The sequence below is a fragment of the Sus scrofa genome, chromosome 6, assembly GCF_000003025.6.
Source record: "Sus scrofa isolate TJ Tabasco breed Duroc chromosome 6, Sscrofa11.1, whole genome shotgun sequence".
Taxonomy (NCBI): Eukaryota; Metazoa; Chordata; class Mammalia; order Artiodactyla; family Suidae; genus Sus; species Sus scrofa.
Genome location: NC_010448.4, coordinates 107,939,965 through 107,966,821, shown reverse-complemented (window position 1 = coordinate 107,966,821; position 26,857 = coordinate 107,939,965). Strand labels below are relative to the sequence as shown.

Below are 26,857 nucleotides of genomic sequence, written 5' to 3'. Positions count from 1 at the left end.
TCCATAAATATTTGTTTACTAACATGAATTGAAAGAAATAATGGAATTAATGTAGGGATCCAGTGAAGAGAAATTCCAAAACTGCAGTTGTAGGATAACCTAGAAAGTAAATGGTCCAAATTAGTACTGAAAATTGTTTCAGTCCAAGAAGTATGTCTTTAAGAAAAAGAACAACAGGAGTTCCCAGTGTAGCTCAGTGGGTTAAGGATCCTAGCCTGAGAACTTCCATATGACTCAGATGTGCCTGTAAAAAGAAAAAAAAAAAAGAAAAAGATCATAATCAATGAACAGGAATAACAGGCCTTAAATAATATTAATGACACAATGATGAAAACATTTTTCTTATCTTGATAAGAGAAAAAGGTAATGAGAAATTCTAGGAAAAACAAAGCAAACTTGTCTTTGTCATAATATAATTATAGGGTGATTTGAGTAACTACTTTGGGACAGAGGAGAAAAGAATCTATTTGACCTGGACATTAGGAACACTGTCCTTGAGTGGCGCAGAGGTCATGCAAGTGGATCTGCAGAGATGGAAATGAATCCTGGCTCAGGAGTGAATAGTCAATAAATAAACCCTGTTCACTATTTTCCAACTTCTACATCGACTAACGTATAAACAAATTACAGGAGACTGAAGTCTGGTAATAGAAAAGAATATAGCTATTTCGAACTTTGTCAATAGTTCAGCTGACACAAGGCAGAAAGTAGCAAGAGAGGAGGAGTGATGAAGGTAAAAGTGAAAGTATCAATATCCTCCTGTAACACAGAGGTGAGTTCAGGGAGGCTGCTTAGACATCTCTCTCTAATGGAATTCCTCTGTGGCTCAGTGGGTTAAGGAGCTGGTGTTGTCACTGCTGTGGCTCAGGTTTGATCCTTGGACTGGGAACTTCCACATGCCATGGGCGTGGGCAAAAATAGATTTACTTATGTAAATATGAATATCTGCATAAATATATGTATTAAGGTTCAAAAGTAAAATAGAAGAACTAAAATAACTTCAAAAATAGGTAAGGAAGGGAAAAATAGTATCCTCTTCTTCATAGCAAGAGGTAAACAGATATTGTCTCAAGTTGATAAATCAAGTGTAAAAGCGAAAATAACATCATTTAGACCTTTGAAGAATTAAAAACTGGGACAGGCAGGGGTAGGCAAGAGTGGAACAGGAAACTATTATTTTATGATAACTATACAACTTGATAATATACATGTGTTTACTTGCTAAATAGTACATTATATTCCTTTTCATCACAGCATTTTAAAAGAAATAAATTCTAGTAAACTTTGCATAAAATTTTTGAAAATTAAGGTACTAAGGACATACATCTTATCTTTCTGCTACAATACTTCATATTTTCAGATTTTCAAACATTTCTAAAGTTAGTAGTAAAGTCTTTTTATGCCTTTAAAATCCCAAAGGAAATAAGAATAAAGTTGCTTCTAAACTATTCCAAAACCAAGATACTGTTAAACTGTTATAACAAGAAATAACGTATAACTATTTGTATAAAATATTTGACATTTCATAGTTACATTTCTCTTTTAAGATCTATTCAAATTAACCGCTTGGGGACCACGCAATAAACATTCAAATAGTGGACCTGACTGTAGTAAAAAATTTATACACAGAACTATTAAGCTATAGATGAAACCAAAAGAGACATTGAAAGGTCACTGAAAAATACTGAAGGAGTTAAATGGCATTAAGCAATTCTAATGAACTATTTAAATGTCACTCTACCAGTCTGTTATTAAAAACTGAACAACTTGTTTTCGAGAAATCAACTCTGATATATTAAAATACCATAAGATATCATGGAAAAGAACCTCTTGAAATCCTTAGTTTCTTAAGTTTAAAAATGCTACTGGTATAGATAGTTATAAAATGAAGCGATATTCTTAGCTCATTTACTCTAATTTTCTCCAGTTAACTGCCACTCTTGATGATAACATCTGTTTAAAAAAATCAACTCTTGATTGCTCACTGATCCTAGCTTAAATTTAAATGGATATGAGAAAATATGCTAGCTCCTATTTCCATCAACAGGGTTCTACTACTTTCCTCCAGCCCATCTTCCACTGCTGCTGTCAAAGAAAGAAAAAAGTCTCAGTTTCATAGAAAAATGCAATTTCAGTAGCTATAAACAGGTAAAAGGGAAAGAAGAGCTATTCCACTTGCAAGAGCAGAAAGTATCATGCATTTTGAGTTATATTTCAGCTTTTTCACAGAGATGAAGAAATAAAAGCTTTCATTTTGCAATTAAAACTTACCATATTAACATGCTGGTAAGTGTGCTCAATTGCTTGCCATACCCTAAAAAGATTGCCTCACATTTACTAATTTTCATTCAAAAGGTTTTCATTACACACCTACAAGGAGTACTGCAGGTACTAAAATACAACAATGGAGAAGACACTGTTGCTTCTTTCATTTATTTGTTTGCTTATCTTTTAGGACCCCAAGTATAGCTTAAGGTAGTTTCCAGGCTAGGGGTCAAATCGGAGCTGCAACTGCCAGCCTATGCCACAGCCACAGCAACGCCAAATCCGAGCCTCACCTTCGACCTACACCACAGCTCGTGGCAATGCCAGCTCCTTAACCCACTGAGTGGGGTCAAGGATCAAATGCACGTCCTCATGGATGCTAGTCAGGTTCGTTTCCACTGAGCCACAATGGGAACTCCCTGTCACTTCTTTTAAAGAGTTTACAATCTACTAGAAAAAGACAGCTAATAAAGTAATTACAATAAAGTATGATTCACATCATTAAAGTGGAAACAGAGGATACTATGAAAGCACACAGCAGAAGGAAACCTAATCTAGGAAGTCAGGAACATCTCCTGAAGATATACATTAAATTCAAATCTCTGAGAAAGAGTTAGCTAGACAAAAGACATTTGGTCCAGTACTGAAAAACAGAGAACCATAAATTCTCTGATTAGGAGTACTAATTACCCCTTTTAACAACAGCTGAAACAACTTTCCTATCACTGCCAAATATACTTTTAAAGAAGCTAAAATCTATCAGACAACTATGGATTAACTGCTTTATTCAGACTTTTAAAAAAATGCCTTCTATCTCTTTCTTCAGGACAACAACTGTCTCTTAGATTAAGTGAAAATATTTTGGTTCTTTGGAGGAAAGTGTGTAAATGTAATAACAGTAGTAGTAAAACATAAACAAGCCACATAAAATTAGAATTTTTATTATATAATTAACCTTTAAAGGATAATTCCTTTCCTCTAAACATCTCTTGATGTTTTCACAATATTAGCATAAGAAATAAGAATGTTTCATCTTGTGAAGAGTAAATAGCAAGTTTCAGGATTACCACTTAGAAATTTTAACAAAATATATGTTGCTTTTAAAAGGTCTCAGCACAACATTATTTTTTATAGATCTTTAAACCTTACTCTCAATTATTATTCTCACATATGACATAAAATTAAAATTTTAAGTAAGGCAAAACTTTACCATTTGCTACCTACTTTGACATTTAAAGGTAGTATTTAAAGGAAAAATAACCAAACAAAAAAAACTTCCAAGAAAACAAGACTAGATAATAGGCAATGTTGAAGATTTAATATTTCAGAGCACTTCAGAACATTTTTTAGTAACTTTAGATCAAGCATAAATACTTTGAGATAATCAGTTAAGTTGTAATTCATTCACACAACATTTTATAAAATTAAGACAACACACAGACGAGGCATCATCAAAGAGTAGAAACTGGGGTGTTTGAGGGGTCAAATTTAACTTAATTATCCATTTAACTATGTGATCTTGGGAAGGTTTCTTAACTCTTTGCCAGCAGTTTCCTCATTTGTAAAATGGATTTACCATCTACTTCACAGTGTTAAAGTGAATATTAAGTGCTAGATGTCTAGGTATAAAGTGTGAGTCCTCAAGCCTATCAGATCCTACATTAAAAAAAAAATAATGTTCTGATCTAGATCATTTTTCATTTTATTAAGTGAAGCTTCATACAATGAGGGACAAATCTTAATCTCAGAAGGAAATTTCAGATATGAAGGAGAGAAAAAGGGTGTGTATGAAGTGTGTAAAAAGTGTGAGTTAAAAAAAAAAAAAAAAAGAGATGAGCTACACTCCTTACCTTATCCCCCAAATTATGTAATGATTATAGGCCACATACTTAAAAATGTAAAGGTGGACATCTAATATTCATGGATGCAATTAAATGGAATCTGTAAGCCTACCATGGGGGACATTTAAAAAAATTTTTTAAATTAATCTGAAATACTCTTAATGGAAATTATCAATTCATATGTGTTAATACAATAATTCATAATTTTTCAGCCAGTATCCACAAAGGTCCATTTCATAAAAAATCTATTTTCAAGAAGAGGAAATACAGAAAAAATTCCAAAAAAATTTCTGTATCTAGTCATAATCTTCCAGTTTTTCTCTGTAATCAATGAAAAACTGAATAAAAGGCAAGAGAACACTTAGGCTGGGAAACAGCAGGGAAGTGTGACACTGACATGAAATAAGTGACCACAGATGATAAATAGAAAAGAATCTAGTTTTAAAAAACTGCAGAATAAAAAAAGGATAATTTTAACAATTAAATACATTAACTGAATAAAAGAGAGCAATTTAGAAAATACTTCCATGGGAAGGGTAGGGGCACTCATTCACTGACATTTCTTCTCAGGATGAGCCTGGAGAAGAAAAACTCACTTAAGAAGCATAGGATGTAAAGAATAACAGAACAGCCAAAACTTTAAATCATAAAGTGAAGAAATGTTCTGCAGATACTAGAAAGGAGGGTCTTCAAGAGCTAAGATGAAGAACACTGTCTCTTGGGGATGAAATGGCCAGCCAACCATATTAAGCTAATCAATTCATGCAAAACATAATGTAAACTTTATCTTGTGATTTTTTTTCAGTGTATTAACTTTGAGTCCTAAACTTGTTAATGATCCACTAAACTTTCAGAGTGCTAGAAATAAGTACAATCATACAATCAGTCTTTGGATGTGGCAACCTTGAAAAAGTATCTTCTATTGAGGCAGTAAAATCACTGGCTCCAGCTGTTGTGCTCTGAAATCCTCCACCTATTCATACAGGTGAATATACCAGGCATGCCAGTCAAAAGCCAGCCAATGAATGAATAGAACTGGGATACTAAGGCTCCAGAACCCCCCACTGGCCTTGACAAAGCTTTCTTAAAACTGCAATGCAGTCTAAGACCTTCCATTTCCCCCTTTTTCAAAAGGGTTAGATACCTGGAGATCTCATAGCTCTCCCGCCTCCTCCAGCTCTCCCTCCTCATTTACCTTAGAGGTGTTGCCTCCCCCTGCCCTCCCCAAGCTCTTGAGTCTAATGTCATCTTGATGTTTCTTTCTCAGAGAACTCAGACTAACACATTTAGTTATTAATACCAACTTTAACATTTTCTATACTTAGGAATCACTTAACAGAAAAAAAAAGAATTCCTCATTTCTTGCCATTACTATCATTATTACAAGGAAAGAAGAACTTGATTGTGTGTACAAAGTGGTGAAGCAGTGGAGATGAGAGGAAAAATATGATGAAGTAAGAGAAGGAAGTGCTTCAAACCCTGGAGAGTTGAAAGGATATGGTCTCCACCCTTCTCCCCCAATCCTCTACTGTATATCCAGAGAAAATAGAAGGAAATGCCTCACCACACTAAAGAGAGAGTAATTGATCCTGGTCTGGGGAAGAATAAGAGGGATAGATGGCTTTTTAGCTTATATCTCAGCTGGAGAGAGACTAGTCCGGCTGTGTGTACAGACTGGAGTGCTAAAGACAGGAAATGACTATGAAGTCACAAATTAGGAGGGACAGTTTAAGTCTTTTTAAACTCCCATTATGCACTTTTACTTGCATCATCTCATTTAATCTTCAAAATATCCCTGTGAAGAAGGTACTGTTAGTATCATGCCATATGTTTTTGGCTTTTCTCCTACTCTGATAATTTCTTCCTCAATCTTCTTTGTTGGCTGGGTCCTTAATTCTCATTAAACCTTAATATGCCCAAGGAGTCAACCCTGAGCCCTCTTCCATTCTTTCCCTATATTTTTGAAAATGTTTTTTAAATGCCATTTATATGCTGTTGACGATTTTCAAATTTGCTTCTCTAGCTCTAATCTCTCCAGTTAGTTTCAGACTCACACATACAACTACTTACTCAGCATCTCCATTTGGATGTAATAGACGCTATTAGCACTTCCTTCTATCACTTTGGCATTGCCCTGCTTAAACCCTCCAATGGCTTCCCACTGCAATTAAAATCCAAACTTAGGTCCCTACAAAACCTAGTAGGTTCTCACCTTTCTAATATTATCATTCATCCTCTTACTCATTAAATTAGAACCACAGTGGATGTCTTATTCTTCAAATATTTCAAAATTTATTTCCACCCTAGGCTTTTGCATTTCTTTGTTCTCACCTCTAGTTCTTCAAGTGACTGGCTTTTGTTGCATCATTCAGTTCTTGGTTTGAATGGTACCTCCTCAGAAAGGTCATCCCTGATATCTACCAGTAGCCCATCATTTCCCAATGCTTGTGGTCATTCAGTTACATCATTCAATGTTATTTCACTTTCAGCACTTACAATATGAAAAGATCTTATTTGTAGGCCCACTCCCAACCTCTGAAAATTAAATATCAGCTCCATGGCATCCTAGGGATAGTATTATTCCCAGCCTCTAGAGCAACACCGAAAACACAGTAAGAGCTCAACTATTTATTGCTGAACTTAATTAAGGATATAGTATGAAATTAGAATTCAAATTCATAACTATTAATTCCAATAATAGGTTGCCTAATCCCGTAAATGTACATCCACTGAGATAGTGGTTGTGGAAGAAAAAGAGTCTTCAACTTCGGTTTGCATACATGCAGAATATTAAAGGCACAGTGGCAAATTCAAACCACTAGCCCTTCTGCACATACATATAAATGGTCATAAAGGAAAAATATTAACTATAAAGAAAGCAAGAAGCATAGTTTCTTATAAGTAGTTCATGATCTTGAATAGCCTTACAGTTCAGACAAGGGAATACAGCAAAATCTCAAAGCCTTTTCTAATGTAGTGTCAAACTCACAGGAATGGGAAAGAAAAAAGTCTGTATGTGGAGGTGAAGTAATTACCTTGGGAATGCTCAGTAAAAAGAATCCCGGAAATGCCTGAAAGTGGAGAAATATGCAAGAAGAAAGAAGGATGGCAGGAGAAAGAAAAAAAGACAGGAATAGAATTTGAAGCAGTTTCCATCTACTTAGAAGTAAAAATGTAATTAAAACATCAAATGTATTAGAACATTGCTACTCTTAAGCCTGTCCTACATCACACATCAGATAAGGAAACATCATTTAAAGAGTAAATAGATGTGACTGCTATAATTAAAGAAAAAACAAACTTACAAGAGTATATCCTTAATTTCGTATTTATCCAAAGTTGACATAAGGTTAAAAAAAAGGATCACCTTAAGTCTCAGAACCAATTATAACTGAAAACCAATATAAACTCTATTTAGAGGGAAATCACCTCTTACTCAAGAAGACCCGAGAACCAGACTCACCGATCTTCTAAAACTTTAATGGTTTCATGAAGGACTTTTTGTTGCTCTCTCAGCTGTTGATTTTTGGTGAAGAATTCTTCCAGTCTCTGTGCATCTCTAAAAGTCAAGAAATAAAGTTTTTCTTTTTAGGGAGAAATACTCTAACAAAATTATTCTGTCATGAAGAACTTCAAAATATGATCTCACCACTTACATATTATGAATGTGTTGTATCAAAACAACTTAAAAGGTGAGGTCTGAATATCTTGTTAATCAGAATTAAAATTATACTAGAATTTGCTCTGCAGTATGTTTATGCCCCACAGAAGTACCATTCTAAGCACCAGGCATTCATTATATGACACTGGCACACAGATGAAGGAGTGAATTCTGATGCCACTACTGGCTCAACATGGTCAAAAATGCTACTAAAATGTACATTTATGGTTTCTAAAATTATTTTGTATTTGTTAATGTAAATAACAAATAACGATACTCATATCATCTCTATTCCAACTATGAGGGATTTATACTTTCTATTTTACTACTTTTTGTGTTGCTTACTTGGTATTACTTTTAAGTCAGGGCTTACTGTGAGGTAGAAATACACAAACTGCATATCCTGATGCCTAGGTTTGAATCTCAGCTGTAAGGTACCGGCTGTGTGAATTGCTACAAGTAACCTAAACTCTGTGCCTCAAAAAATGTGGATAATATATTAGAATCTGCCTCATAAGGCATATATAAGGACTAAGTACTAACAAATATATAGCATGCAGAACAGTGCTGGCACATTTTAAGTTCTATTTATAAGTATTTACCATTATGATTTTAGTCAGAAAAAAACAGACATCTAAATTTTTCTTCTAGTACATTACCTGGTTATTTCCCAAGGTTGTGTCATATTTTACCCCTCCATCATTATATTTAAAAAAAAAATCACATATAAGGTATGTGTATAATTTAATTCTATGAAAACCTGTTAGAAATTGAATAGGGATTTTCTGTGTGATTTGGAAGCTAGAAATACAGGATAACACCATGGTTCAAACACCTTCCCAAAATCCACAGAAGGGTCTTGAATATCAAATCAAATAAAGGTGACAAATCAGCCTACCACAAAAAGGATATGTCCAAATTATTGTCAAAATTGCTAAAACGTAGAATGTAACATCACTGGCAACAAACAGATATGCAAAACAACTAATTCAAAATGTCAGATACGCAATATGAGCGTACTTGTTAAATACTGGTTGAATATTTGATACTGAATGAAAAACCAATACATCTAAAAGTGGCATCCTGTGATACAATAAATATTGGTCTGGTAGCATGTGTAGATATACAAAATTTTGGAGGCTTGTCTCTCTGAGCTTATCCATGTCTATCTGCATGTATCCTGCTTTTCTAAGAAACACTTTGCTTTCCTCTTTGAAATAAAAAGGGGAGTGGTGGAATTCCTTGGTGGCCTGGTGGTTAAGGATCTAGCATTGTCATTGTTGTGGCTAAGGTTTGATCTCTGGATTGGGAACTTCCACATGCCCAAGGCATGGCCAAAAACAAAGTAAATATTTAATTCAGAAGCAGCAGCAGGTTTTCACTGATCCTATTTTAGGAGTATTCAACAGTCAACATTTACAACATTACAAAATGTATAATTTTGTAAATAAATTTGTGTCAAGAGAAGCATTAGCCACATGTAGAGACAACAATCATCAAAACACAGGTCTGAAAGAGATAGACAAATATAGTAATTGATTTCTTTTCTAACTGCTTCTTCCAGGTGGGAATCCCTAAGGAATGAAACATCTTACAAATAAAGGTATTCTAACAATATAGAGACTAGACATTCTGTTACTATACCCTATCTATTGTAAAATATACTGGAAAAGGGGTTTATGGTAATATAGGCAATTCCAAGTTCTGGTCCCAAAATGCAATGACCTATCCTACTATAAAATAAAGCATCTCTTTACTCAGGGCTTAGTCAGGGAATTTACTTACCCATACTTCTAAAATGTATAACCCCAAGCTACCTAAGGCAAGCAGGTACAGAGTAATTATAATATATATTAAAAGGCTACTAAGAGGATCAAATGACTCTGTGAACTACACAGTGAAGTAAAGCATTATTATCACCTACTGAATAACCCAGCTGTGTTTCTATTCTTTAAGATTCAGAAATGTTGTAAGTGATTTTTGAGAAAGTAATATTCAATAGGCTGTTTGGTCAGAGGTGTGGAGAAATATATTTTGTATAAAAAAATCTGTTATAAAAAGTACATTTATTATAAGCAAATCTAGATTATTTCTAATTGTATCTAATCATTCAATCTGCAGGGAAATGATTATGATTCTAGCTAAAGGAAAATATTTTATAGCTATAACCTATCACTTAAAATAGTAATATTTTATAAAATAAAATTAGGTCTACAAGAAGGATCCATTTTTAGTAAAAATTCCTTCACATACATTTAGAGAACATAGTTTAAAATGCATAATCAAAGAGCAAACACAATGTTTCTCAAAAGTGACCAACATTTTGACCCTAAAGGATGTCATTCTAATCAATGGTTGTTAATCTAGCATCTACAAGGCCATTAACTTCCAACACTGAACCAAGGTACAATATAAAGAGCTCACTGTCTAACTACTGATCAACTCCAAAATATTACACTTTCGGTATTAGAAAAGATCAGATGGAAAAATAATTCCTATACAGTACTATTATATACAGAAGAAGAGTCCTGTAGAATAACTCCAATAAACAGTAATTAGCTCTTTAGTGTGTTATGTGTTAAATCACCAAAGTCACTGATAGTATACACTCTTCTCTTAATAATGCTCATAGTAACCACCACTAGCTGGGCTATAAACAAAAATAAAGGTGGAAACAAGAGAATGAGTGTATTTCATAACTTTTAATCCCAGACCATTAAATAAAGTAAATCACCACTATAGAAAAGCCTTATTGCTATTAAAACAAAGATATTTTCTCTTTCGATTTCAAGTGGATAGAAAAAGAAATTTTATTTACTAGCCAAGAATGTGGTTAATCCATTTTCATCCAACCAATGCAATTTCAATATATTTATTTTTTGAATAATTTTTTATCATAGGTGAAATTTATACATCAAGTTTTCTTCTGTAACTTTTCATATAAATAAACAAAATAATCCACCAAAATTAACTAAAGTAGATTAAAAGGCTAGAAAAGGTTTGAAGCCCCTATTGCCCACAGAAACAAAGGAATATTGATTTTCTTCAATACCCAGCAGCTGCTTGGAGATAAATTGATCTTCTTTCCAGATTCAGGAAATGAATTCTAATTTATTTATTTATTTATTTTTCTTTCTTGCCAACCTGCGACACATGGATTTTCTGGGCCAGGGATCAGATCCAAGCTGCAGTTGTGAACTAAGCCTCAGCTGTGGCAATGCTGGATCCTTAACCCACTGTGACAAGATGGGGATCATACCTTCATCCCAGCACTCCCAAGACACCACCAATCCCAATGCACCACAGCGAGAACTCCCTAATTCTTTTAAAAAAATGTTTCAACTTAGACTTAAAATTATTTATGAATATAGAACAAAGAGTAACTGTATATCTATCATCAACTTAGACTTAAAATTATTTATGAATATAGAACAAAGAGTAACTGTATATCTATCATCCAACTTCTTAAAATGTTAGTATCTTGCAAAACCACAATACAATTATTAAAATCAAGAAATTAACACTGAGCTCCTGCTGTGGTGTATGGGTTAAGAATCTGACTGCAGCAGCTTAGGTTGCTGTGGAGGTATAGGTTTGATCTCTGGCCAAGTGCGGCAAGTTAAAAAGAATCCAGCATTGGTCCAACTGTGGCATAGGGCACCAGCTGTGGCTTGGACTCAATCCTTGGCTTGAGAACTTCCATATGCCGCAGATGCAGCTATTTAAAAAAAAAAAAAAAGAGGAGTTCCTATCGTGGCACAGTGGTTAACGAATCTGACTAGGAACCATGAGGTTGTAGGTTCGATCCCTGGCCTTGCTCAGTGGGTTAAGGATCCGGCGTTGCCGTGAGCTGTGGTGCAGATACGGCTCAGATCCTGCATTGCTGTGGCTCTGGCATAGGCCATAGGCTACAGCTCTGATTGGACCCCTAGCCTGGAAACTTCCATATGCCGCGGGAGCAGCCCTAGAAAAGGCAAAAAGACAAAAAAAAAATCCCGACCGTAGCAGCTTAGAATGCTGAGAAGGCGTGAGTTCGATCCCTGGCCTGGTACAGTGGGTTAAAAGATCCAGCACTGCCACAGCTGTGGCTCAGATTCATAAAAATAATAAAGAAATATTAAAAACATTTAAAAGAAATTAACATTGATGTAATACCATCAATTAATCTATAGACCTTATTCAAATTTGGCTAACTGTCCCTCTTAATATCATTTTTCAGTCCTGGATCCAATCTAGGACCCTATATTGCATTTAATGTCTTATCTCCTTGAATCTGGGACGATCTCTCCATCTTTGTCTTTCACAACCTTGATACCTTTGAAAAGAAATGGCCAGCTCTTTGGTTGACTATTCTTCAGCTTGGTTTTGATGTTTCTTTTTTTAAGAAGCTGACAGATGTGACATTATACTCTTCTTAGAGCAAGATATCAGGAGGTACATGAGGTTGACATATCTGATTACTAGTGACGTTAACTTTGATCATTTGAGATGAAGTCTGCCTGTTTCTCTGATGTAATATTATTATATTTTTCCCCTTGTAATTAATAAGTATCTTATGGGAAGATAGTTGCATAATTTGCAAATTTTGCAACTACCGTTCTTCATCATACTTTTACTACTTTTAGCCTTCATTGATGATTCTTGCCTTCAAAGTTACTGCTGTGATGTTTGCCAAATGGTGATTCTCTAATATTTTTTTTATACATTTAGTAACTGAAATTCTACTAAGAAAGAACTGTCCGTTTATTCTATGGATAGAATAATACATTACTATCATAATTTCATCATTCGGATTGTCCCAGATTTTGCCATTAGGGTTTTTTTCCCAACTTCTCTTCTGTATTTTTCTGAAATGCCCCATTACTTTTTGAGCATTTCCCTATTTCATGGCACCACATGACATTTTAGCTCATTATGTACTCTGCATACTCCCAAGCCCTGGAATCAGCCAATTCTCCAAAGAACCTTGCTTGATTCTTTTTACTGGAGAATTTTCTTTAGAAATCAAGATCTAGGAGTCCCCGTCGTGGCTTAGTGGTTAACAAACCCAACTAACATCCATGAGGACTCGGGTTTGATCCCTGGCCTCGCTCAGTCGGTTAAGGATCTGGCATTGCTGTGTGCTGTGGTGTAGGTTGCAGATGTGGCTCAGATCCTGTGTTGCTGTGGCTCTGTGGCTTTGGCATAGGCTGGCGGCTACAGCTCTGATTTGACCCCTAGCTGGGAACGTCCATATGTTGCCAGTGCGGCCCTAAAAGAAGAACAGACCAAAAAAAAAAAAAAAAAAAAAAAAAAGAAAGAAAGAAAGAAAGAAAGAAATCAAGACTTAGGCTTCAGGTATATTCATTACTACCGGAAATCATTTCTAGGCTCTCTCAATGGACCAAGCCAAAGAAATACATGGATGCCCTCACACACATTAACACATATTATTTTCTATATTTACCCATCTATATATTAAAAACCATGAATTCATATAGACAACTCTGTGTAAATATATACCTATATAGTTTTATACATAATATATATAATTTCTACCTAGCACCATAGGGTTCATTCTAGCCTTCTCATTTTTCTTATTTAAACCTCTTTTCTCCTGACTGTGAGAAATCTGGCTCTCATATCAACAATATATTTACTCATTCACTCAATCCTAGAATACATATAAAGTAGCGTCAGAATCTTTATTAGTCTAAGCCAATCACATTAATTCAATTCCCTTTGCCAGTTATTGTTTAGGAACAAGCACTGTCAATGAATTAGAGAAAGCCTGCTGGGGGCTGCTTCTGGCAAACTTTGGTAATTAGTAAAAAGGGACACAAAGAAGTTATGCAAGTGATAACTGGAATGATGACAGCCAGCTTGCCATATTGCAGTGATTCAAGACTAACAAAAGGATGAGCCAGAACACTAGAATCAAGAGTTCCCTGGTGGCCTGGCAGTTAAGGATTTGGCATTGCCACTGCTGTGGTTTGGGGTTGATCCTTGGCCTGGGAATGTCTCATGCCACAGGTGTGGCCAAAAAAAAAAAAAAAAAAATCATAAAATTATTTCAAGAAAACATTTTTTGAAAAAAATTTTTTTTCTTCTTTTTAGGGCCAACCACAGCATATGGAAGTTCCCAGGCTAGTGGCTGAATTGGAGCTGCAGTTACCAGCCTACGCCACAGCCACAGCAACACAGGATGCAATCCAAGCCAGATCTGTGACCTACACCACGGCTTGTGGCAACGCTGGATCTTTAACCCACTGAGTGAGGCCAGGGGTCAAACCTGCATCCTAATGAATACTAGTTGGATTTGTTTCCACTGTGCCACAATGGGAACTTCCTGTTTTAGAAATTTATGATTTCATACTTCTTTAAGTCATCTTCCAAACATGACTTTCTAGGTATAAGAGAAAACTTCACCATTTCCATTTTCAGATTATTATTATTTTTTTGGCCACACTCAAAGCATATGGAAGTTTCCAGGCCAGGGATCAAATCTGAGCTACAGCTGCGACAACACTGGATTATACATATATTGAAATTATATTAAAATACAAATATATACAAAAATTAAGGCTATATTCAAAATTATTCTTTTTCCTTTAGAAGTTTGAATAACTTGCTGTCAACTATACAAGGTCCACATTAAATAAAGCTAGTTCCCTTATAAAGAAAACACTGAGGTCAAATAGGACATCAATATCAATTACTTTATAAAGACATCAGTGTTACATATACCAATACTTACAAAATTCGTTCCTTTTTCAGTTTGGTTACTTTTACTTGTAAACCTGAAAAAGAAGAAACAAAACCCAGTATTTTATTTATACAATTTACCATTTCTAAAGCAGTTAATCTAAGTTTCTTTAGGAGTTTAATGCTGCACTATTAAGTCACTTAAGTCTAGCCTCTGAACAACAAGCCAGGTCCCATTAGTTTGAAAAGAGTATATTTTCCTTACTTGTACCCTTAGGTCACAAAAGAATACCTGCAGCATTACTGCTCTTAGTCTATTGTATGATGGCCAAACAGAATGAAATTTTCTCCACCTAAAGTGAGTTACTTCCTTTCTAATAGCATGGGCAAGCATATAATTAGAAGTTCACTATAAACGAAGGTTTATGTTTTGGCATAGCCTATGTATTCGCTAACAACAACAGTGCTTATGTAGTCTCAAATTTCTTAGGATTAAAATAGATTGTGTCAGGAAGTCCTGGACTAGGAACACAACTGCCTACACAGAAGTCCTTAGTAAAAGGTACCAGGTATTTTTTTTAGATCAAGGTATGTATTACATATGTTACATGTATTTTTAATTTTGAGTCTGACACAGTACAAAACCACTGCATATGGGAACTGAATAATTATTGTGAGGAAAGCAGGCTGAGGGGCACTGACACTATAAGCAAGGATATGAACAAAATAGATCGACATTCCTCGTTCTCAAAAACAATAACTAAGAGGAGAAAAACAGCCATTAAACAAACATGAAAACAAATCCAACACCACTAGCCATATAAATCCAAACCCCCAAAATCACTTAACAAAATTATAAAATTATAATACCCAATGTTGATAAAAGTACTGTAAAAGTACACTGCCATGCTTTGCAGGATATATTATAAATTAGTACAATTCTTTTGGAAAGCAATTTAGCAATACATAATGAGAATCTTTTTCATCAATATCTCACTTCTTGGATTCTAACCTAGGAATATAACTCAAACTATAGAGAAACTCATAGTCACTGGGAATACTGAACAATTTATTGAAATATAAAATGCTTAAAATAGGGACAATATGATGCAACCACCTGGCAAAATAATATACAGCTATTAAAATCATTAAGTAAAAAATTAAGTCTATTTAGCAACACTAAACTGTTTCGTTTTCTATTTTCTCTATGCTATTGCCTACAATGAGATTATTAAAAGGGGGAAAAAAACTTCTGTGTTTACTTTTTCTGATTCCTAAACCAATCATTTTACTATTCTATAATTTTTCCAATTGTGGATACTTTATCCATCCCTCCATTTTTTGGGCCATGCCCATGGCATGCAAAAGTTCCCAGGCCAGAGCCACAGAAGTGACAACATCAGATCCTTAAGCCACTGGGCCATCAGGGAACTCTTATTCATTTTTTAAAACAGTGCCTAGAAAGTGGAAAAATTATCTATTCAAGAATATACTTTACTTGGGACATAATCTCCAAAAAATGGTTATTAGTTAACTACATTCTGAAAAATTGAAGACTTACCATTTGTCTATGGATTCTAATAAGTTATACATTTAGAAATAGATGTGTATTATGAAATAGAAATATAATGTGTATAAAAACATTAATAAATGTGTCATTTCTAAGAACAGGATTTTTTGGAGTTCCCTGGTGGATCAGAAGGCAAAGGACTTGGCATTGTCACTGCTGTGGCTCAGGTTACGTCTCTGGCACTGGTTCAATCCCTGGCCCAGGAACTTCTCCATACTGTAGGTGTGTCCAAAAAGAAATGATAAGGGCAGGATTTTTCATTATCTGCTTAATTTAGGATACTCTTTTGAACAATAACATTTAGATAAATAAGTTTTAGAAATCACACCTATACATTCCCCCTTTATCTCCCCCTCCATGGTGCTGACTAGGGATGAGATTAAAAGTCATATAGATAATGATGGGAAAATCACACCTATACATTCCCCCTTTATCTCCCCCTCCATGGTGCTGACTAGGGATGAGATTAAAAGTCATATAGATAATGATGGGGAAGTCACCCTTACACTGCCTAAGTGTAAGGGTTTATTGCCAGGAAATTCAGATATTATGGAAAAATAAAAGCCCTGGGGAGTTTTTTTAATTATACTTTTGCCCGATACCTCGAATTTCACTTCTAGAAAATGTCCAACACTTCTAATTTTTTTTTGTATAATGATTTTTATTTTTTTCTATTATAGTTGGTTTATAGTGTTCTGTCAATTGTACAGCATGGTGACCCAGTTACACATACATGTATACATTCTTTTTTGTCACATTATCTTGCTCCATCATAACTGACCAAACATAGTTCCCAGTGCTACAGGGCAGGATCTCACTGCTAATCAACACTTCTAAATTTGGACATTTCAAATTCCAACATTTGATACATTTTTTTACCCTCACTTCTATGGCCTACAATTTGAATAAATAAAAGTTTATGAATAAACCTGTCATCAAATGTTCACAGTAGCTTTATTCATAACAGCCAAAAACAGTAGAAATGACTCAAACGTCCTTCAATGAATGCACTATTAAAAACAAACAAACAAAAAATACTGTGGTACATCCCCGTATCACACATACTACTCAGCAATACAAAGGAATGAAGTTTTGAAACATGCAACAACCTGGATAGACTGCAAGGGAATTATGCCAAGTTTAAAAAAAAAAAAAAAAGCCAATCCAAAAAGCACATCCTATGTGATTCCACTTACAAAATATTCTTAAAAAGACAAAATTATAGTGACAGAGAACAAAATATGGGTGTCTAGAAATTGGAGGGACTGCGGTAGGAGGGAGCTTGTTAGGGACTTATCAGGGATCCTTGGTAGTCTTTCATATGACTGAACTAAATATACAAATATACACACACAAATGAGGGCATGTAAAATTAGTAGAATCTAAATAAGATTGGTAGATTGTATCAATGTCGATTTCTTAAATGTAATATTGTACTACAGTTATACAAGAAGTTACCAGTGGGGTAAACTGGGTAAAAGGTATAATATACTGTAAATCTGCAATATGCTCAAATAATAAGCTAAAAAAAACTTATGGAAAAATATGAGTTAGAAAACTGTTAAAATGTAAAACATAACAATAAAGGAAAACATTTTAGTGTTAAAAATAAAATCTGGGAGTTCCTATTGTTCTCAGTGGCTTAAGGACCTGATGTAGTCTCCATGAGGATGTTCCCTGGCCTGCTCATTGAGTTAAGGATCAGGCGTTGCTGCAAACTGTGGCATGGTTCAGATCCAGTGTTGCCATGGTTATGGCGTAGGCCTCAGCTGCATCTCTGAATAGACCCTAGCCCAGGAACTTCCATATGCTGCAGGTGCAGCCATAAAAATAAATAATAACATAAAAATAAAAACCGACGTGATCTTTTGATTTTTTAAAAAATCTTTTCCATCTGTCAAGTTCCTAGCTGGAGAAGCTTCCTCTTTTTTTCAGGTAATGAGGACAAACTCACAAGACCTTAAAAGCACTTGCTTGGTAAAGCATCAAATCATTCTTGTCGAATTAAGAAAATAACATGTGACCATGCTAGACCAAAGCCTAGAGTCAGCAGTTTTTCACCCTCTTCTACCCTTTCCAAAGTGTGTGAAAATTTACCTGCTGACAGATCTTCCTGTTTTTAATTTTGGCTGACTTCTAAAACTCAGGCCTGTCTTAAGAAGTGAAAAGTGCACCCAAGATGAAATGGAGTATTATCATGAACCATTTTAAAAGAAATGAAACAATGAGATAGAAAATCCTTATAAACTTCAAAAGAAAATTCTTGGGAAATATGGGAAGACTACTCTTTTATCTTATAAGCATTCAACACCTGTGAGGCATTTGTTCTGTCATGCAGATCAGTCCTCAAACAGGTTTATGTGTGTATGGGTATGCGTGTGTGTGTTTAAATTTTAGCATTTGCTATTCATCAAGTCAATTAGGCATCTACAATTAGAACCCCTATAAAGTGTGCTTTAATCCTGCTCCACACCCATCGGAAGGAATGAAGCTACACAACAATGTAGCTCCTGTATGAACAGGTAGTCTGTTCAAAAAAGTATTTGGGATTGTAACACTGGCAACTTGAGACACCTAATGAGGAAACAGCACTCAAAAGTCCAAAAGCAATGCACTACAATTAACCCTACATACACATGTAGGTGAATTTTGGATGGAATGAAGTAAGGGTCCCTATGTATAGTAACATAACACAAGAAACAAATTTAAGAATTCAGAAATAAGGCAAGAATTCAATTTGTTATAAACAAAATAAAATCTCTGCTTTAATTTTTACTCATTTTAGTTCGCTATCTAGAACAAACCATATATGTATGTATTTAAACCAAGTTATTTATGGTTTTGAATCAAACTGTAAGCCTAATAATACTTTTCTTGACAAATAGTGACTTTTTGTATATAGCTCAAATAATTAAACTACCAAAACCACTACTACTAGTATTTCTATAATTGTCTAATCAATTACTTCAAATCCAAAGTAAAGCCATTTGTCTTTATAAGGTCCAGCCATACCTAAGGTGTGCTTAGTTTAATCTTAAGATTTAATTATCTCCAAATGGGTAAACTGGAGTTCCCACTGCAGTGCAATGGGTTAAGAATCTGACTGTGGTGGCTCGGGTTGCTGTGGAGGCATGGGTTCGATGCTCAGCCTGGAGCAGTGGGTTAAAAGATCTGGCTTTTGCCACAGCTGCACCATAGATTGAAGCTGCAGATTGGATTCAATCCCTGGCACAGGAACTTTCACACACCGTGAGTGCAGCCATTTTTAAAAAAATGGGTAAATTAATTTTTGCTGGATTTTATTGAATTTATATTCATGCAAATGGAAAATAATACCTGAGAGTTAATGATAGTATTCTTTTTTTTGGCCACACCAGTTGCATGTGGAAGTTCCTGGCCCAGGGATCGAATCATGCCCTAGCAGTGACCTGAGTCACAGCAGTGACAATGCCAGATCCTTAACTGCTAGACCACCAGGGAATTCCAGTATTTTTTTACCTGATGTATAGCTGATGTACGATGTTATGTTACAGGTGTACAATATAGTGAGTCAATTTTTAAAGGTTATACTCTATTTATAGTTACTATAAAATATTAGCTATATTCTGTGTTGTATAACACACCCTTATAGCTTATTTCATACATAATGTACCTCTATCCCCTATCCCTCTATTGTCCTCTACTTCCCTCACCCCACTGGTAACCACTACTTTGTTCTCTATACCTGTGAGTCTGCTTCTTTTTTGTTATATTCACTAGTTTTTTTGTTTTTTTTTTTTTAGTTTGTTGTATTTTCTAGATTCCACATATAAACGATACACAGTAGTTCTTTGTCTGACGTATCTCACCTAGCATAATACCCTCCAAGTCCATTCATGTTGCTACAAATGGCAAAATTTTCATTCTTTTTAATGGCTGAGTAGTATTCCATTGTGTGTGTGTACATATCTTCTTTATCCATTTATCTGTTGATGGACACTTAGGTTGTTTCCATATCTTGGCAATTATAAATAATGCTGCTATGAACACTGAGGTGCATGTATCTTTTTAAATTAGTGGGGGGTTTTTTTGGATACATACCCAGGAGTGGAACTGCCCAATCACAGGGTAGTTCTATTTTTAGTTTTTTGAGAAAACTTCATACTGTTTTCCAGAGCACTGATTTATATTCCCACCAACAGTTTATGATGGTTCCCTTTTCTCCGCATCTTCACCTACATTTGTTATTTGTATTCTTTTTGATTATAGTCATTCTGACAAGTGTGAGGTGATACCTCATTGTGGTTTTGATTTGCATTTCCCCAATGACTAGAGATTCTTAATAATGAGGACATAAACATTATGGACGAAAATTACATGCAATTCCTTTTACTGCTAATTCATGTAGCCTTAATCTGAATGTTATCTTTTTGGAATTTTTGATGAAACAACTAAGAAAATAAAAGGAGTAATCTAAAACTGAATCAAGAAATATGTATCCTGTCATACTAGGCCTCCATACTTTCCATTTCTTCAATGGTGCTCCAATTCTGCACTCAAAAATCTGTCTACTTCTCTATGAAACTGACTTCCATATTTATCAGATACAGAAAATATTATTAAACAAGATGTTGATGGCAGAATGTGGCACAGACAAGGAACCATTTTTTAAAGTGGTGGGATTCTGAAAAATGTTCTAAACTCCTTATTACTTACTCTTTTTCATAATAAAAAGCAACAAAATTGTATCCAAATGAATTCTGATGCATCTAAATTCTTACACATACCTAAGTAAAAATTATATAACTAAAGTACTACCTTCATAACACTTCTTTTGTATTTTTTTTTACCCTGACACGAAGGTTTAAAAGTAATGAGTCAATTTCAATTCCTATACATACTTCAACACCTGCAAAGTCTAGACAAGTCCATGTCTGATGTTTTTCAAATAGCCTCTTATACTGGTTTCTCCAAGTAGATACCCTACTTTAAAAAAAATTTAAGTACCCTTCAGGCATGTCTTTGATGTTATCATAGAGTCAGAGGATCTAATTTACATGGAACTATGTGGAACACACTGACAAGGGACTGTCAAGTCTTACTTAGAGCAAATCTGTCTGACCCCAATCAAAATGTTTTTAAATACACTAATTTTTAAAAATAGTGCTCATTTAATACTTTTAAGAATCTATAAGTGACTTTAAAATTCATAAAAGTAGACTGATCAATGTATTACAATGTACCAGAAGTTACCTTCTCTCCTCAGCTCAAACATATATCCAATATCTACCATTCAAAAAGCACAAAGAGGAGGTTCCCTCTGTGGCTCAGCGGTTAATGAACCCGACTAGGATCCACGAGGATGTGGGTTCAATCCTTGACCTCGCTCAGTGGGTTAAGGATCTGGCATTGCTGTGAGCTGTGGTGTATGTTGCTGATGTGGCTCATATCCCGAGTTGCTGTGGCTGTGGTGTAGGCCGGCCGCTGTAGCTCCAATTCGACCACTAGCCTAGGAATTTCCACATGCTGCAGGTGCGGCCTTTAAAAAATAAGGGAAAGAAAATACAAAGATATTAATCAAATACATCAGGAATACAGGACTGCTGTATTCCTCCCTTAAAGGTTTTCAGTATATACAATCCAATGCTCCCAGGGGTGTGATGACTATTAGAATATGGCCATGAGGAGTATATAATTTTAAAAAATTAACTTTATAGAATCTTACATGTTCTATAATCTGATGAGTGGCAAGTAGTTCTTATCAACAATATGTTATTTATTTTCTTGATGCTTCCTCATCATAAAATAGAGGTCTCCTGAAGACCCTGAAATGCCAATGAGCGAGCACAAAGAGGAAATCTGCCATATACTCTATCTGTTAATTTAAGAGCCTAAAAAATAAAACTGGCCCAGTTTTAAATGGGTACGCATAAAAATTCCAAAATGATGATCATGTGTCATGTGAAAAACAAGCAGTTTGGTTAAGTAATGAAATAACAGCAAATTAAGTCACATACAAAACAGTATGCATGTTGATCACAACATATATATACATATATATTACATTACATATATATATTTACAACTCAGTATTATTCAGCCTTTAAAAAGGAGGGAAATTCTGCAATATATTACAACATGGAGGAAACATGAGGACATTTTTGCTAAGTGAAATGAGCCAGTCATAAAAAGACAAATACTGTATGATTCCACTGGGAATAGTCAAAATCATAGAGACAGAAAGTAGAACAGTGGTTGCCAGGGGCTAGTGGAAAGAGTGAATAGGGAGTTTAATGGGTATAGAGTTTCAGTTTTACAAGATAAAAAGAGTTATAGAGATGGTGGTGATGGTTGCACAATATTATTAAATACCATTGAACTATGTATTTTAAAATTTTTAAGATGATAAATTTTATGTAATGCACATCTCGACAATTTTTTCAACAAGTATCTCCACTCCTCCCCCCTCACCAAAGAAATGGAAGGTGAGGATTTTCTACATTTCCCAACCATTTCAATTTTCTCATGCTTATTATTTTGGTCATTTTTTTTCTGTTTCCACCTAGAAATAAGCATTTTAAAAAAACACAAAGGAGCCAATTAAAAGTAATCAGTATGTGAAACCTGATACAACTTTTTTGTAGTATCTCACAGTCTCTAGCTGGGATGGTTCACAGCAGGCATTGATAATACATAATGGTTGCTGCTTCATAATGACTGCAACAGCTAACACATATATTGCTTACTATGTACTTAACACTTTTCCAAATGCTTTATTTACATTAAGTTATTTAATATCATATGAGGTAGGTATTATCAGTATCCTTATTTTAAGAAAACACTAGTACAATTTATATCAGTGAATGTTTTGCCTATGTTCTTTTGTAGGAGTCCTTGGTGTCATGTCTTGTATTTAAGTATTTTAGCCATTCTGAGTTTATTTTGTGCATGATGTGAAGGTGTATTCTAACTTCATTGATTTGCACGTAGCTGTCCCACTTGCCCAATACCACTTGCTGAGGAGATTGTCTTTTCCATTGCATTTTCTTGTCTTCTTGGCTGAAGATTAACTGACCACAGCTGTGCAGGTTTATTTCTGGGCTCTCTAGCCTATCCCATTGATCCATGTTGTCTGTTTTTCTGCCAATTCCATCTTGTTTTTTTCCTTTTTAGGGCTGCGCATGTGTTATATGGAAGTTCCCAGGCCATATCCCAGGTCAAATTGGAGCTGCAGCTGCTGGCCTACACCACAGCCACAGCAATGCCAGATCCAGGCTGAGTCTGCCACCCACACCACAGCCCATGGCAATGCCCGATCCTCAACCAACTGAGTGAGGGCAAGGATCAAACCCTCATCCTCATGGATGCCAGTTTGGTTTGCTACTGCTGAGCCACAATGGGAACTCCCCAAACTGTTTTGATTAATGTAGCTTTGTAGTATTGTCTGAATTCTGGAAAGGTTATGCCTCCTGCTTTGTTCTCTTTCCTCAGGATTGTTTTGGCAACTCTGGGTCTTTTATGGTTCCATATAGTATCCTTATTTATAGGTAAGGAATCTGAAGCATTATAAGGGTAAAAAACTTGGATAAGGCCACCACCTCTATTCAAGTGGAAGATACGGCTTTTGAATACTGGCAGTCCAGATCTAGAATTCAGGGACTTAACCATTCCATTCCATAGTCCTTTCTCAACACAGTACTACTCCCCCATGCACTATCAATCAAAAAGGCACAGAGATGAAAGTTTTAGATTTAGCATAGTACATACTGTTTTACATACTTCTCTAGCATCGCCTCTTGTCTACTTCCCCAATAAACTCCCATCTTTCAACGCATTCCCTTTTTTTTTTTTTTTTTTGTCTTTTTAGGGCTGCACCCATGGCATAGGGAAATTCCCAGGCTAGGGGTCTAATTGGAGCTACAGCTGCCGGCCTACACCACAGCCACAGCAACACCAGATCTGAGCCACGTCTGTGACCTACACTACAGGTCAAGGCAATGCCGGATCCTTAACCCACTGAGCGAGGCCAGGGACTGAACCTGAAATCTCATGGTTCCTAGTCAGATTCATTTCCACTGCACCACGACAGGAACTCCTCAACGCATTCCTTCTGATAGCTAAAACAAACTGCCTATAGTGCCTTGAATAAAATCAAACTATTACCTACAAATCTGCATATGCTATTTTCTACTCAGAACATCCCCTTCTCTTCTCCCACCATCTTCTGTACCTAGATAATTAGACTTAATCCAATTGTAAAGCTTGATCTGACAATTAAACGGCAACTCTCCCCTGCCCCTAAACACACATCCTGGTTCTTCTTTATTTCCAGATTTCAGGTACACTACAAAACCCCTTAAAAGTAGGACTATATATGATTCACATATTATTCAAAAGTTCTGGCACATAGTAAGTGTCCCCCCAAAACATTTCCTGACCAAGTGTCTCTAAGTACACTGAGGCTTGCAAGGAATACTTCTGGGTTCATATTTCAGAACCCATTAATTAAGGATGAGTCCATTACGAAGTTCTTCCATAAACTAAATTTACCATGGGGCAGTTTCAACACAGGCCCATATCCATACTTTAGATTCAGGTGGATCATGTTTTAATAGCTCTCCGGTATAAATTAAAACTATTAAGCACATAGAATTAAATCTATAGTTGCAATAGGTGAAGAAGAAACTAATGTAACATTTCCCACACATGGTTGCAATAGGTAAAGAAGAAACTAATGTAACATTTCCCACACATGGAAAAAAATGAATTACACTAAAGTCACAAAATTCAATAGATATATTAACGCTTAATATAAAACCCTGAGTTTAGTTTTAATGGTTTAGCTTTTAATTGTACATTTTAACACAATCACATCAATATACCATCCAAACTGCAACAGCTCAATCCCCTGTATGCTCATTGCATTTCATATAAACCTTTTAGCTCTTATTTCATTGCACTGTAATTATCTGTTCATATGACTATTTCTATTAGACTGAAGACTCTCTGAAGGCAAACTGCCATTTACTTTAGGATCTCAGGGCTTGGTGGCCAACTCAAGCACTGAGATACAAATTCCGAAGGTCTGTCGAATGATTTAGATACTATAAACATTCCCACAAATAATTTTGTAGAAGAAGGAAATTAAGTTTAGAAGTGATGTAACTTAGCTGAGATCACAAAGCAAATAGATAAATGAAATCATAATTCAAGATCTTCAGTCAACAATTCCTATGCCCTTTCCACTACACCACACATATTACCACTAGTAATTACAAGTTGTGCAGGAGCTACATCCTATGATGGTTATCTATAGTTAAAAAGCAGTAATTCAAAAATAAAAAATGAATCACAAAAATCGCAACTGTAAAGGTCCTTTAAAAATGAGATCTTTAAACCATCACACAAGTTATTACTATTACAGTCTCAGCAGAATACTGCTATTTCAGAAAAAAATGTACCTTGTACTTCTTTATCATGATACTCCTTTAGTTTTGTCCAAAGATCCTTAAAGTCATTAGATACATCTGCAGAACCAGGGCTTCCACAACTGTTTCCTGAGATGTTCATCTTGCTTAATATACTCCACACTTCTATTGCCTAGTGTTTTTCAGATCTTTTCTGATACATTATATACATCTGAAGTTGTCTTCAGCCAGTTTAAATACCTGAAATGACAGATTGAAACGTGAATTTATCTTTGCATAATTTGAAGTCAGGATGACTTCAAGCCCAGTCAGTTGTTCTCAGGTTTTCCTTATTCACCTAGGATCAATTACTTTAGAATGCTGGAGGTGGGACTGAGGCGTGGAAGTGAGGATAAAAGATGATTATGGTGAGAAAAACCCCAATTTCAGTTATTTGCCTTAAGTTAAGCTACATTTTCCGATACTTTTTTTTTGTAAGAGATGAAGTAACTCATCCAAGGTCACACTGCTAGGACGTGCTCCATCACAGCTGGAACTCAAATTCCAATTAACTCCAAAATACCTCTAAGGAGCCAAAAAAGAAAAAATCAGCCAATTATTTCTATTAAGCAAAAAGTTCAAAAAGTTTTAGTTACTTCAATGAACGATGTAAAATTGTATAATATTATATAGTGTAAAACCAATAGTGTAAAGTAAGTGTCCTTTAAGAAATGTGTTTATCTTCAGAGGTAGTAAAAAGGTTCTTCCCGCCCACCCCACCTAACAATTTACCAATACTAAACTTGCAAATTCTGGCTGACAAAACCCTCTCCAACCCTAGCCTGCATGCCTAGCACTTTTTGATGGCATCTCTTTTGAAACTGAACCGTTATTCGCTGCTTTTCTCAGAAGTGCGCACCTTGCCTTTCAAGTCTCATCTGCGCTAAAAGGTCTGAAATAATTTAATCCATTTCTATGCATCCCGTGGCACTGTAAACTATAAACCACCACACTGAAGGTGCTCAATGGAAGATTGCTTTCCTGTGACACCACACGTACTCTTACACAAGTAAGGCAAGCGCCGCGCCCCAGCTCACACAAAGGCCCTGAACAAACTGAATAGAGACTTTGAGTCGTCGTCTTACGAGCAGAGCAAAGGTCCAGAGGCCCGCATCCCAGCACCCTCAGCCATCAGCCTCTTTCCTCGCGGCAGGACTGGCGGGCCGCCCTCACCGCAACGCTACACAGGCAAACCGCAGGATTGACGCCGGAAGCGCGCGCCGCGACCCCCCGACGCAGATCGGCGCATGCGCGGGGCGGGCTCAGCTCCAGGAGACGCGCTCTCAGTTCGCGCGGAGAACCAAGGACTACGAGGAGCACTAACGTGTTCTCGCTTCAGTGCAACTTCCTCCGAGTTTAGGCAGCCCCGGCCGACTCCTCATTCAGCCCC

General features: G+C 35.7%; 1 protein-coding gene across 12 annotated transcripts in view; it reads right to left on the bottom strand.

Annotated features, from left to right (window-relative positions):
* The window catches only part of RBBP8 (RB binding protein 8, endonuclease), a 96,147-nt gene that overhangs the window by 53,246 nt on the left and 16,044 nt on the right, over nucleotides 1-26,857 (bottom strand). For 6 of the 12 annotated variants that reach the window (XM_021097738.1, XM_021097735.1, XM_021097736.1 and 3 more), the window contains 3 exons: nucleotides 25,462-25,668; nucleotides 14,504-14,546; nucleotides 7,570-7,665 (listed from right to left, as the gene is read on the bottom strand). In XM_021097738.1, coding sequence (XP_020953397.1) covers nucleotides 7,570-7,665; nucleotides 14,504-14,546; nucleotides 25,462-25,570 — 248 coding nt within the window. In that variant the 5' untranslated portion in view covers nucleotides 25,571-25,668. Of the gene's footprint in view, nucleotides 1-7,569; nucleotides 7,666-14,503; nucleotides 14,547-25,461; nucleotides 25,669-26,466; nucleotides 26,702-26,857 lie in introns of those variants that run through there. The other 6 variants (XM_003356374.5, XM_005665308.3, XM_021097741.1 and 3 more) reach the window with 4 other exon arrangements.